Source organism: Meleagris gallopavo, chromosome Z (genome assembly GCF_000146605.3).
Source record: "Meleagris gallopavo isolate NT-WF06-2002-E0010 breed Aviagen turkey brand Nicholas breeding stock chromosome Z, Turkey_5.1, whole genome shotgun sequence".
In the NCBI taxonomy this organism is placed as follows: domain Eukaryota; kingdom Metazoa; phylum Chordata; class Aves; order Galliformes; family Phasianidae; genus Meleagris; species Meleagris gallopavo.
Genome location: NC_015041.2, coordinates 52,244,741 through 52,260,116, shown reverse-complemented (window position 1 = coordinate 52,260,116; position 15,376 = coordinate 52,244,741). Strand labels below are relative to the sequence as shown.

Sequence of the window (15,376 nt, the reverse complement as noted above, 5' to 3'; positions counted from 1 at the left end):
TTTTTTTTTAACATAATTTTTCCATCCTCTCTTACAGGATGCATATCTACAGTGAAAGAGTATAAAGTTACTTTAATATCTACATAATTTAAACTGTTGGAAAGAAGGCAAAAGCACAAGCAACTCTCCACAATTATTTCAATGAAAAGAGATGAAGTCTTTGCTTTCCTACTCCAATACCTTTCATATCTTATTACCAACAATATACATTGGATATCACCCAACCACAAAAGCACAGAAAAGATGCAAGGAACAAAGACTTCCAAAAAGAAGTACTAAAAATCAAGTTCTGCCCAAATTCGGCAGTAGATCTTCCTCCTGTTACATCTTCTCCAACACAGAACTGAACTGCTACTCCAGCAGGCCACAGCAGTTCTTCTCATTATTGAGCATACAATGGAAACATCAAATTAAGATATGAAAGTAAAGGGCATTTCTGCCATGGTAAAATTAAAAAAAAAAGAATGAAAAAAAAATCTCTTTTATTCCAATTAATTTATCACATGTCTGAGAAGGCCAACTATGTTCTGGGCTCCATTAAAAAAGGGGTGACCAGGAAGGAGAGAGAGGTGATTGTCCCTCTCTACTCGACTCTTGTGAGGCCCCATCTGGAGTACTGCATCCAGGCCTGGGGCTCCCATACAGGAAGTGGAGCTCTTTGAGCAGGTCCAGAGGAGGGCCACTAAGATGATCAGAGGGCTGGAGCACCTCTCCTATGAGGAAAGATTGAAGGAACTGGGATTGTTTAGCTTGGAGAAGAGAAGGATCTGGGGAGACCTCATTGTGGCCTTCCAGTACTTGAAGGGAGCCATAAACAGAAGCTGATAGTGATAGGACACGGAGGAATAGTTCTAAACTGAGGCAGGGGAGGTTTAGGTTAGATATCAGGAGGAAGTTTTTCACACAGAGGGTCGTGACACACTGGAACAGGTTGCCCAAGGAGTTGTAGATGCCCCATCCCTGGAGGCATTCAAGCAGGGGGGTTGAAACTAGATGATCATTGTAGTCCTTTTCAACTTAGGCCATTCTATGATTCTATAATTCTATAACGATTACACTGACAACAGAAAAACGAACAACCTCAAAAAACTGGTAAACCACACACTGGCCTTTTTAAGTGACAAACTGAACAAGCCAGTGGATGTACTAGAAAGACTTATAAGTTGATACTCCCCAAAGAGCCTACGAAAAAATCTGAAACCTCTGAAGGCAGGCAGAAATTGACAGTGTTTGTGGATGAATATGAGACTTTCGAGAATTGTTACAGACAGGACTGTGAAAAAATTATGAAAAATAATTGTGAAAAACATTTCAAAATCCTAAGTAACTGATCTACTGAACTCATCTTCCCTAATAGCCTTAACTGCATCTAACTGCTTTAGACACTATGGTTTAATCTGGAAGCAGCTCAGAATCACAAAGTTGTCTGCTCACTCTTCCCTCCAAGAGGAATAAAGGAACATTAAAAAAAAAATAAAAGTAGAACTTGTGAGTTGAGATAAAAACTACTTACTTTGACAGAAAAGGAAGAGGAGAATAATAGCAATGGTAACACAGTATATATTTACAAAACAGGTAATGCACAAAACCATTGCTCACCACCTGCCAATTGACGACCAACTAGTCCCTAAGCAATAGCAGCCCTCAGTCCACTCTGCAGTTTTTCACATGATGTCATGTGTTACGGAATATCCCTCTGGGCAATCTTGGTCAGCTGTCCTGGTTGCATTCTCTCCTAGTTCCAACTAAAACATCGGTGTGATATCAACTCTGTTTTTCATCCCAAGTCAAAACAAAGCATCATGCCAAATACTATGAAGGGAAAAGGAAAAAAAAAAACAAAAACAACACAAAATCCTGTCCCAGCCGAAATCTGAACACCCAAACTGGGTATTTCTGCTGCAGAGATCAACATAAGATAATAGATATCAAAATTTGGTTGTGACTGAGTTAATGAATTGAGCAGCTGGAGCATCTTAAAGCAATTCTAGGTTGTTTGCATATACAGAAATGCAGCGCTCTATTGCTTTATAATTGAACTTTTATCCTTTCAAATTATTCCTATTAAGCACTGACACAGCTGAGGCAGCTTTATTAAAAAATACCACTATTCTGTTAAATTTTTATCTAAATATTCCTGGAAAACTGAAAGGTCTGTTGTTGAAGACACAGGAAGCGTTAAATTCTTCATCTTGGAGAAGATGAAAATCTTGTGAAAGAAAATTAACCATTTTGGAGTTCTTTAATTAGTAAACAAATGGGGGCTGCACCAAAAGTAAAGTCTCCTATTTTGTTGGCCCATGATGCCAGAGGTGAGTGTCAGTGTCTCACTAAATTCCTCCTTGCTTAAAAAATGGCACCCATTGGCATTCATCAAAGCTTGGTCTCTTATGAGACCAAACAGGGCGTGCTAGCACAAGGAGGTGGTGGGTGATGTGTCTCAGCAGAGGCAATAACAAATCACTTCCACCAGTGTGGACTGCTATGAGTGCAGCATGCAGGTCTTGTTTGTCGCTGGTAAAAATGAATTACTAATGGTGGTGACAATTATGAAAAACAGTAAATGAGAATTTCCTCTATTGAACAGTGTTATTGTGCTCTCTGTATTTGTTATATTTTCCATATAAATAAATAGGAGTTATTACTTCTGGAGTGATCTATACATTTTAAAAGATACTTGATGAATGTTGAAATCTACACATTTCAAAAAAGTCCTGATTAAAGAGTATGAAAATACTTCAGAAACTTTCAATATTACAGGCAGAAACAAACTTAACATGCATAAAACAAAGATGAAACAAATGATTTTTGCAAGTATACTGATCTGCATTCTGCCTAAGGTCTAAATCAATCTATTTTTTTCTAGTCTTACTTGCCAAGAAACATTTTTTTTCCACTCCTTTAACAAAAATTGAGATAACTATATCCAACAGTGCTTCCTTGGTTCAAACTCTCTGCAGGCTCTGGAGTTCACTTGTTTGGAAGCAGAAATTATTAATCAGAACAATAACTCAATTTTGCAGTATTTTTCTCCTTACAAGAAAACTAAGAAATAGAATGGATGCATCTAGACAAAAGGTAGACTTTGTATTTTTCAACTTCAGCTACACAAAAATGGCTGGTAAAGAAAGTTTATGAAGAACTGAGAGTCTGAACTTTTGCACAGAAGCCCAGGATAGCAAGAATGGTTCTAATTGCTGCTGAAGGTTTTATTTTTAAAAAGCTCATGATTAACTCATTGAAACACTCCCCCTACTCCAATTTTTGTCTTCTTTTTAACAATTAGTACCATTCTTTGAATTGCAGCAAGTTGCAAGTGCTTTATAAACAACCATCTGCCTTATTGTATCTTTTCTGCTTTTCACTGTTTATCAATTTAAAAATGTAAAACACATTTATCAACACATTTATCAACAATGTAACAAATTCCCATCTGGGTTTATGAGATGCTCATCATTTCTTTCAAGAAGCACGCTAACAATAATTACGAAACTATCTCTGAACCTTTCGAGTACTGTCATGTTACTATGATGAACCAACCTACTGCCGCCAATTGCTGCCTACAAAGTAGAAGAGTTCACTGAAGCACATCTGACATAATGATTCCAGTAAGAAGTCTTCACAAACAGCAGATATTGAAAGCAGATTTAGCATATGCAAATGAATATACTGCACGCAATGAAGATTCAAAGATTCATATTTAAATTTCCTTAGGTATCGTTGAGCCATCTTCAGTCCTTATTGAAGTGTCTGTCCATCTAGTTCACTCACCAAAAAGCAGTGCTGAAGATAAGCAGATGATAAAAGCTGTAATCTTTCTAGATTTACAAGGACCACATATATACAAGATTTAGAGTTTTTTATTTGTTATTGTTCTTGTCCATATTAGCATTTTCTTTCTGTTATGAAAAGTACTGGTTTGAAAATTAGTGAAGACGACTAAATACCTTTGAAATGTACAAGTGCTTACAGCTCAGGAACCACCATTAGAGAGAAATTCAATACTGTGTCTTAGCTGTTTTTTAATGTTGTTCAGTTCTGTGTATTCTTCTGTGTCATATTTCTGTTTCACACTTAGCTGTCACAAATTTAAAGTTACCAAATTAGCAATGAAAAAACTGAAATCAGTAAGACATGAATTCCTAAAGAACTGCATTTACAATTGGCCTTGATGTCCAAAACATGAAAAATGTCATTTAAGCTCCTCTTCCACTTGGTCCATTTAAGAATTATCCACCCTATGTGGACTCTATTGTGACTAGCAAGAAATGAGATCCCTCTATAAATCACTTCAATGACTTTGCCCCAATCTGTTTTGTTCAGGTGTTTTTGCCCAAATTGCACAACGCTCAATATCTTTGTGACATATATTCCATTGAAATTTTTTCTGAAGACCTCCTGCAATATTCATAGACAGGACTGGATGTCCTGTGCAAAGAAACTGCACTAACAAATTGTTTCCAAAGGACCACCAAAAATGATTTTACCATTATCATAAATAAATTTATTCCAATTTGATGTTTTTACCCTGCTTTTGAAAAACAATTTAAAGTTAGGAAGAATAGGTAGGGTGTCAGTGAGGATTTCTCCTAACCCAATGAAAATCTACCTTACTTGATTGTTAAGACAAGACACTGACAAATTTCAGTTCACACATGCTCAACAGACACCTGTTAAGTATTAGGCAAGTAATTTCTTTGAAGATAGTCTCTTGAAAAGCTCTATTCAAGCAAGTACTCCACGAAAGCAAGTGTACATGAACCAGCTTACATATGACAACGCCATCAGTTTATTTTACTTCTCAATAAGACAAATTTCTCCTACCACTGATTAAACTAACAGTAATTATACAATAATAAGTTAAGATAGCAAACATAATTTTGCTTAATCCACAATGTGCAGGATTTAATATACTACAGTTTCACTAGTCAGATAAAATCTAGAATGTTTAGTGCTAAACTCTCCTTGGAAATAAACCGAAACTAGAGTGTAAGGATTTCTACTAATCATCTGCAAATTTTATTTGGAACTTGATCCTGCAGCCCTTATTCACAAGAACAGACCTATTGAGTTTATTCACATGAGCTTCGGCTGCAAGATTGGACCTTAAGTACTATCAGGTGCACGTGCAGCCTATCATCAGATTTTGGGTTATTCATGTAAGAAGCTACCCTTTCAAATGCAGACTACTTAATGCTTCCTTCTTCATTAACGTACATGTCCTCTTCTGCCACTCTATGCTTTCATTTGTGCTATGTAAATAGCTTCTTTCTCTCACTCATCCAAACAAATAATGCTCTTTGCAACCAAGGAGGAAATTAGTAGCAGGTGAAAGCTTGTTTTTTAAATTATGATGAGACCAAGCTGTTCTTTAACTTAACAGAGATCTGGATAAAACAAAATCCCATTTCACTTCTTAGCTATCTTAATTATGGATTATCATTGTCATAATTCTAAATACTTATTTTTCCTCCACACAAATACTAACCTTGATGATTAACATACTTTATCATGAGCAGGACCAAGCATTATGCACATACTTTAAAAAAGCTTATTCGATGGGACATTTCCCTGATAAATGTAAAATTATCTGTAGCTTATCATACACAAAATTCATAAGCAATTTCTGACTTATGTGTTCTATTTGTTTGCTTTCTGACCAGCTTTACATAAATAGAAGGTATTTTCTTGTGCTATGGTGTGGTAAAGGTAATAAAATGAACACAATTCATTTGCTATCTGGCTATACACAGATACTGTCAGACAGACAACAATGATGAGAGACTGCATATAGTCCCTGAATAAGACCATAGAAGAGATATGATATCCACATATCCAGAGATATGATATCATCCACATCATAATCTTTGACATATAAGCCGCAGGAACGAGCAAATATCTCTTCATTAGTTATGACTCTCACAAAAATATCTCAAATGTTAAACAGCCTTCAAGCAAACACCAAACTATAATTACCCAGTGCTAGACCTAACAGTTACACAGAGGGATAAGCAGAACTGTCTCTTGATGCTAAGTTAATCTGGTATCTGTATGACTATGGAAGGAGAACATCCACATAATCTTTATCAAGTGAAATCTTGTTATCAACATAATCTGTCCGACTGGCAAAATGGAAGGTGACATTCCAGCAATAAATTTTAGTAGTATTTATTTTATCATTTCAGCTAATTTTGATGTTATTTTCAAGCAGGAACTGACTGCTGCCATATTATCAATTGAAAATGCAGAACAATGAATACAATTATCTGGTCAATGTGGAAGGAGACATACATCATATAAGTCTAATTCAGAGAATAATCCAGAACTCAAATATCAGTAACTCCTTCTCAAATTGAAAAAAGCAAAACAAAACAAAAACAACTCAACCTTGAACTGGAACAGTATGTGCGCAACAATTAAACTGTTGTCACAAAACTGTTTTCAATCCTACTTCAAACTTGCCATATGGATTAATCGGCAGTTAGAAACAGCTGCAGCACAATGTTCTGTGCACTTCTGTTGCCGTTTTAATTTTTAAAAAGCAAATGGAGAGGCCTCTCCACAAAATTCAATGCCACAATAGCAATGACTGAACCAGAATCAGAAAATTATGAACAGCTCACTAAACTGTCTTTTAGAAGCATGTATCAAGAGGCTGCAGAACAAATTGTGTGCCTGAAATAATAGATCAATGAATGAAGAATAAAGAGATCTAAGAAGTGGAGATGTTGACAAACCTTTTTAATTTGTGAAGAATCAATTTCCATACAACCAGAGTAATGGCAGAACATCACAGGCAGTGTATTCATGACTTTAACAGCAAAAAATCATGGATTATCAAATGGAAATTTATTAATGTTCCAAGAAAGAGAGAATGATGCTGCAACATGAGGCCAGGAACTACATCCACTCTTTAAATGAGTAATATGCAGTAAAAGGAGTCCACAATGTATATCTACAACAACAACAAAAAAGCCTTGAGCAGAGTAAATAAATCCTCTTAAAAATGAGAAAGCCAGCAAACAATGACTGAACTAAGTATGGGAACAACGGCCACATTGTTCATATAAAAATAGGAATAATGAAAAACAAATATGAAATACACATTTAATTTATTAAAAAAAGAATTTATTTTCAATAAATATAAGAAATGAATATATAGAATGTTTTGTCTGAAGTCTAGCTACTTCTCTTTTTATGTTTGGCCACATAAATATTCAGCCACAAGTACATGTGAGAGAATTCCTAAAGCCAGAGGATGGATGATGTTTCAAAGGAAAGCCCTAAGGTCACATTTTACTACACCACCTTATGAAGAATATGAGCTGCTGCTTCTTAAGCCACCACAGTTTGCTGAACATATCTTGCTTAGACTACAAAATGGTGAATCATAGGGTAATATACTTCTTCAGTTCTATTCAACATCTTGATGACCAACCAATCCATGGTAGAAGAGAAGATTTTATGCATGCAAACGAATGACAGACTTCTGCCCAACCATGGGTTTTGTCTGTTTTTGCTATATATGATCATTTTGAACTGTTTACTTTTTCTTGGGTCTGGATTAAGGTTATCTTTTTTCTGTACAAAGAAACACTGGTCAAACCAGTGAAATATCTGGAAAAGGTGTGTTGTCTCCGGAGCAATTCTAGAGAGGTACAAATCACTGCAGCACGTTGAGACCAGGGCTATGCCTACCAAGCCTTTTTCTACACTACCCAGCACCTTAAAGGGAAAGAAGTCTCTGGATCTGATGACAGTACAACAGATCCAATGGTTACACTAACTCCTGCAAAAGACTCTGTGGTTGCTTCAACACCTGCAACAGGTCCAGCAATTCAATCAAAGAAAGAATCTTTGGCAGTATCAGTCATAGACCCCCCCTTCTCTCCCTCCCCCCCACACACACCCCCATACCGCTGTAAAAGTCAGCTTCCTAGTAAGGACAGAAATTCCTGCTCAAACTAGGATCAAAGATGATGAGGATGAATCGGCCATCTCGAGGATGGGAGGAGGAGGAGTCAGAACTCAAAACCACCTGATCCCCAACTCTCAGTGAGCTGCATGATACGCAAAAAGTCTTCAGACATAACCCAGATGAGCATATTGTCAACTGGTTGCTCCAATGCTGGGATAACAAGTCCAGTAGCCTGGACTTAGTGGACAGTGAATCCAGCAATTGGGATCCCCTTCTAGAGAAGAGGGTATTGGTAAATCAATTGGAAAAGGGACATAAGCCTTCATCCTATGAAAGTTACAGTTTTCCACTATGAAGGAAAGATATCCCTTGAAGGAAGATCTGATATGTTTCCCAAGTATGCAGACCACATGGAGAAAGGCATCCAGTACCTGAAGGGATTACTTGTGCTGGAGGTGATGTATAAAATTGACATGGATGAAGATAATTTACTGCAAAATGACAACAGGTGCCCATGATATATGTTGCAGAAATTTGTATAGAATATAACATCACTGTATGCCAGAGCACTTATAGCAATGGGCTGAAAAGATAATGAAAAACTAACAGTGATTGAAGCAGCCTACTTCAACAATATGAAGAAAATTTCTCTTTCTCCCTGTGGGCCTGTGTCTCAGCTGTGAAGTTCCAGCAATTCAAAGACAATACGTCTTACTCCCTATCTGTTATAGCCCAGTATCTTGACTACTAGAAGGAAGTACTCCTCTGCCTATGGAGGGGATATACTGGGTGCACGCTACAAGGCACCCTGCAGTTTACCTTGTAGGTCTGAGAAAGTGGGATGGAAAAATCACGTCAACCCTAGATGCACGGGTATGAGACTTGCAAGGAAGAACAATTGAGAAAGTGGATTCTTTCCAGGAAAATGGCTGCTCCAACTTCCAGTGGGCAGTCTCCAAGACAGAGAAGACGGTCTGATCCTATTTCTGAGCTTGGAAGTGAGCCTTTTAGTTCGCATTTGTGACAAGTTTGTGATGAATAAAATAAACAGGGCTAGAGGGATCCTGCCTCCAGCCAGGTGGAAAAAAGGGACAATCAAGTTTAGTGTGGATTTGAACATCAGAACCACAGTAGTATGAGATTCTAGTGGACACTGGTGTGCTGCATACTCTAATGCCATCACTAACACCATCAGCTTATAAAGGAGCAGAATCCATCTATATTTCTGAGGGACAGAGGATCTCAAGATCTAACTATGTTGGAGGCCAGAGTGAACTTCCTGTTCTGAAGCTGCTATGAGAAGAACAGTAGCTGCTTATTGCTACCACAGTAGTGCACAGGCAGAAATATCAAACCAACCAATCTGATTCCCCTCCATAAGCTGATTCATCAATTGGAAAGTCAAGGAGTAATTGGCAAGGCTCATTTATCCTTCAACAATTCCATTAAGCCAGCACAAAAGACTACTGGAAAGCAGAGGATAACAGTGGACTACCGTGGCTTGAATGAAGTCACACCACTACAGAGTGCTGCTGTGCTAGACATGCTAGAACTTCAATACAAACTGGAGTCAAAGGCAATCAAATGGTAATTCACAACTGATATCAAGCAGTGCAGGCCACAGTTTCCTTTCACTTAGAGGGTTGTTGAGTACACCTGGAATCAACTATCCCAAGGATGGAAACACAGCCCCACCAATTGCTGTGGGCTGATTCAGACAATCTATTGATGACATTCAATACAATGGGGCAACATAGCAGAGGAACCTCAACCTTTCTTCATAGGAAAGGCGCTTCAGCCCACTGATGATCTTAGTGGCCCTCCTCTGGACCTGTTCCAAGAGCTCCATGTTTTTCTTGTACTGGGGGCTGCAGGCCTCGTGCAGTATTGCAGATGGGGCCTTACAAGAGCTGAGTAGAAGAGGACAATCCCCTCCCTCTCTCTGCTGACCACTCCTCTTTTAACACAATCCAGAACACAGTCGGCCACTCCTGGCTCATGCTCAGCTTCCTGTCTACCAGGACCCCCAAGTCCTTCTCTACCTTCTCTGCCCCTCTGGATGGCTTCCGTTCTCTCCACTCTATTGACTGCACCCCTGAGCTGGGTGGGTGAGGGTGCACTTGATGACATCATCTGTGTCACTGATGAAGATGTTGAAGAGCACCGGTCCCAAGACCGACCTCTGAGGGCCTCCACCATGACACAGAACCATTAAGTGCAACCCTTTGGCTGTGACGAGCCAACCAGTGCTTAACCCTCCAAACGGTCCATCCTTCAAATCCACATCTCTCCAATTTACAGAGAAGGATGTGGTGAGAGACTGTGTCACAGGCTTTGCAGAAATCCTGGAAGATGACATCCATCACCCTTCCGTCATCCACTGATGCTGTCACTCCATCATAGAAGGCCATCAGACTGGTCAGGCACGATTTGCCCTTGGTGAAGCTGTGCTGGCTGTCTGAGATCATCTCTATGTCTTGTATGTGCTTTAACATAGCTTTTAGGAGGATATGCCCCACAATCTTCCCAAGCACAGAGGTGAGGTCACTGGCCTGTAGTTCCCCGGGTCTTCCTTTTTCCGTTTCTTAAAAATGGGAGTAATGTTTCCCTTTTTCCAGTCATCCAGGACTTCATGGGACAGCCACGATTTTTCAATTATGATGGAGAGCGGCTCAGCAACCACATAAGCCATCTCTCTCAGAACCTAGGATGGATATTATCCAGCCTCATGGACTTACTTACATACATTCAATTGCATGAGGAGGTCTTGGACATGTTCGACTGTTACAGTGGGACAGAATCTGCTCCCCACACCCTGACTTAGAGGCTCAGGGACCTGGCAGACATGGGAAGCCGGACCACCCATGAAGATTGAGATAAAGCACTCACTGAGTACCTCAGCTTTTTCTACATCTGAGGAAGTCAACTCCCCACTACCTTTCATCAGAGGGGGAACACTCTCCTTGGCCAATCTTGTCCTGCCTATGTATCTGTAGAGCCCCTTCTCATTATCTTTCACATCCATTGCCAAGTTCAGCTCCATCTGTGCCTTGGCTTTCCTAATCCTATCTCTACACACATGGACAACAGCCCTGTATTCCTCCCAGACTACATAGCCCTGCTTCCACTCCCTGTACACTTTCCTCTTTTCCTTGCAGGTCCTAGCACACCTTTTCAAAGTCAGTTCATGAAGTAGCTTTTGGGCCAGTCGGGGCAGGACAAGATGTAAAAAACACGTTTACAGCTGACAAGAATGGCCCCTGTTGAAGCCTCTGACAGAAGGCAGCATTGGAGAGTCAAGGTTGACTCTAAGGGTTTTTGAACTGGGGATACAGAGGACCTTCCAGAGAATGATAAGCAACATGCCTTGTTCACTTCAGGTTCCTGTCATATTGCAGGAAAGTGTCAGATGTGGAAGGCTGCTGCATGGAGCCCTACATGACAAGATGAAACTGGCCACTGTGGCCTGAATTAAGCAAGGTGTTACTCCATACCACATAACATCACATGGAAGGCCACAATTGTTAACTGTTTCCAATTCTCTCCATCATTCCACTTGGAGGGAAAGCGAGTGAACAGATGTGCGGTGCTCAGATGCATGCCAGGTAAAACCTCAGTAACTAAGGAAGTGTGGAAGACAAAACATCTAATAAATGCAGGAATACATGAGTTTAATCCTTACTAAAACTGTTACACTAATGGAAGCAGATAAGCCATGAGGCACAGGAAGATTATGAATGACATGCCATGTTTCCATGGCAACATTATATAGTCCCTCTTAGAAAAATACTTAACTTTGATGATTTTGGGTGCAGAACTGCACACCCTATTCCCTTAGGCTTCAATGTAAGCAGCAATGCTACCTTTAGAGGACAGTTGAAACTGTTCTTTCCATTGGGCTTAGAGGTTATGACTGTGCAACGCACTATTTTGCATTGTCTGAGAACTGACAATTTCATCTGTTCTTCTCAAACTGGTGTTAAAACTCCTAAAACATTACCAAATGAATTGGTAGAAACTGGAGTATTTTCACACCAAAGAGTAACTGTATATGCTCTGTTGGTTTTATGTTTAGTACACCCACACCACCTCTACAGAAAGCCCAAGGAAATACTAGTAGCATCCAAATATCTAGTAAGTAGCCACATATTTTGTTAATTAATCAAGCTTCAAAACTCTACTTCATCTAGAGGCTTTCAGTATCTCCTAGAATGAGAGAAGACCAACTAATTCATCCTTAGCTACAAAGGATAATGCGCCAGTTTTACACCCACTGATTCACCTGAAGGAGAAAAAAAGATAAATAACTGCATAACACAACGTTTTCTGATTTGCTTAATCACACTGATGTTTTAGATTGAACACATACTGAAGTCAAATTATAGTCTAATTTGCATCTTAAGCCACAAGTAACAATGAATATGCCTGCATTAGCAGGCAACTCATTCTGAAATAGCTTTTGTTAAATGACTACAGCCTCTCTAGATATTTCTTAAAATATTTATAATAAAAAGCATCATTCTATAGAGAAAAACAATAAAAACACAGCACACTAATACATATATGCATATATGCAGATACACAATTTACATACCTCTCCAAGAGCTTCATAGCGCTTCTGGTTCCATCTATGCAAGTCTTCACGATAATTAAATACAAATGGTTCCCCAGTTTTTGCATGTCTTAACTGCCCTTCTGAAAAAGAAACAATATCACTACATTTTAGAGTAGTTCTTCACTAAAAATAAAATACACTGCATTGCTGAAAATTTCAGAAGTCTAATATTTAAAAATTTGGATATTATGAATTCCTTCTTTTTTTTCCTATGTCTGAGAAAGCCAGCTCCCCATTATCTTTCATCAGAGGGGGAACACATTCCTTGGCCAGTCTCCTCCTGCCTGTGTATCTGTAGAACCCAATCCAAAGATATAATAGCATTGTTTACTTAGCTAAATACAAGTGATGACAGTGAAATTACATGCAGGTATCAAGTGTCACACTATTTTGCAAGAAATATTTAAGACTCAACCTGCTATGGATGAGGAGTGAAATATAAACATTTACAGATCAAATACTTCTCAGCTACATCAGCTAGGTGATCAAATTGTAGCTACAAACTGCCTACCTCAAAACCAGTCATATTTCTAAAGAAATGTGAGAACAAATTGGACTAAGGACTGGAAGGAAACACTTATTTTCAAAATTAAAATCACAGAACCACAAAATTGTCAAGGTTTAAAGGGACCTCTGAAGATCATTGAGACCAACCCCCCTGCAAAGCAGGCCCCTACAGCAGGCTGCACAGGTAGGTGTCCAGGTGGGTCTTCAGTATCTCCAGAGAAGAACTTCCCTAGGCAGCCTGTTCCAGTGCTCCATCACCCTCACTGTGAAGAAGTTCCTTTGCATACTGGTGTGGAACTTCCTATGCTCAAGTTTGTGGCCATAAAACATTTCTGGTTAATCTGAAAAAAAAACCCAAAAAACATCCTTGTCCACATTTAAGGTAAGGATCGATATTCCTGACACAGTACCAACAAGAAAGACATCTTTGTTAGCATACACTGAAATTATAACAGTAGAATAAAGCAGAATCTTCAACCACAGCAAAACCACTTCCAAATTGTACATTCCAGTCTAACTTTCTGCAATTGTCCTTCTTTATAGAAAAAGTTTAGTAGCACATCTGATCACAATCTAAGACTTCGACTGGGTTGAAATAACAAGAATAAAATGGCAGCCAATCAGGAATCAAGTTGCAGAAACGTTATCTTACTAGCAGTATTTCAGCTGATTAGAAAGAGCCTCAAGTTATCTCAGAGCATCATAAAATTGCAGAGAATCAGAGAAATGTTTTAAAAAAAAAAAAGTGCAAGTATATCCTAGAAAGCTGAAATGTCTATGCAACGAAAATAAGATTTAACAACAAAATGTTTTTAAACTGCTAGATACATTTTCAAAACTTTTGAATGTTGATTCCAGCTGTTTTAAATGATATATTTAAGGGCTGATATCTCTTAAGATTTCTGCCTATAAGTCTGTTTATTTGGCATTTTTTCCAAATCTGTCTTACCTGATGTCCAGTTCATTTTCCCTGCACTAGTCTCCAAGAGAATATTTCTACCCAACATCACATCCCTGCATTGGGAAAAATATCCTTTTTATATTTTCATGTGACTTATCACTCAGCTGTTCATTTTCAGCTGGTTACTCTTCAATTATACTGTTCAATTCTAAATGAAATAGTGCTCTCCGTAAGTAAGCTGGAATTTTTTAAAATTTATTTATTTTTCTTTCTGGTGCTCTTGACCTCTCAAGATCCTCTTAATCTCATAAATATCATCTCTCTTTTTCCCATCATAAAAAAAACCAAACATGTTTATAATTAAAAAGTATAAGACCAAACATGTTTATTACTTGTATAAAAGCAAAAGAGAGATCTTTTTCACCATACTGACCAGCAGTATATGTAACAGTGTTTGCTACATTCTCTGGAAATCACTCAGCCTTTAAAGTTAGTGATGGAATATTCAGTAACATTATTTTAGAACATCATTCGCCAAAATTCAAATTTCAGCTCTTTTTATCAACCATATATGAACCATTAACTCTGAAGTCAGTAAGGAAGACAGTAGACACTGTGCAGATCTAAAAATAAGGAGCTGAAAAGTGACAGAGCTGAACCCCTCCCATCAAAGACAGAGCATCACTTTCATGACACTTTTAGTCTCTAAGTACCTTCCTGTGAAAGCCATCAGGGTATTAAAAAGCTAAGTGTTGCATAAATGACTATCATTTAAAGGAAAGCTCTTTTTTCCTTTAAAAATGGAAGATGTAAGACAGGCAGATTTAGAAACTAAAGTTCCTCTGTTCACAGAACAGGCAAAGAAGTAGAATTGTAAATGTCCCCATTTGTCCTACAGGTTTCAAACAATCTTGAAAGAGCCCTTTTCCTGGAGTCTGGTATTACTTTAGCTCAGTGGCTTATCTCTCAGCTGGATTTTAAAATGTATGCACTGGAAATCATAAATACTACTGCTCATTTAACATATAGATTCAGCTAGCTAATCTGACTTTCAGTCACAGAAATTATCTGTAATGCAAAACCACGACCTACAGACCACAACCAACCTATCACACTGCTCATTTGCCAGCCACTATAAATATATGTGTTTTCCTATAGGTTCTGGTAAAATATCTGGAATAAGTTATCGTATACATAATCCCTATTCCCGTTGGATCAGTAAAAATCCCTCAGTAAATGAAATGTTTCATAAATGAGTGACCAATCTTTCACTTTTTAGTGCTAATGCTAAAGAAATCATTTTCAGAACTTCAGTATCAACATTTCCACAACAGAAAATGGAAACCATACAGTACACACAGTACAACCCTCAAATATATAGTAATGTAGAAATTGAGAGATTTGTTGGTAGTTTCATGAAATTAAAAAAAAAATA

General features: G+C 38.3%; 1 protein-coding gene across 1 annotated transcript in view; it reads right to left on the bottom strand.

Annotated features, from left to right (window-relative positions):
• The window catches only part of FAM172A (family with sequence similarity 172 member A), a 237,291-nt gene that overhangs the window by 214,392 nt on the left and 7,523 nt on the right, over positions 1 to 15,376 (bottom strand). Inside the window, 1 exon segment of the mRNA XM_010726054.3 lies at positions 12,513 to 12,651. Coding sequence (XP_010724356.1) covers positions 12,513 to 12,651 — 139 coding nt within the window.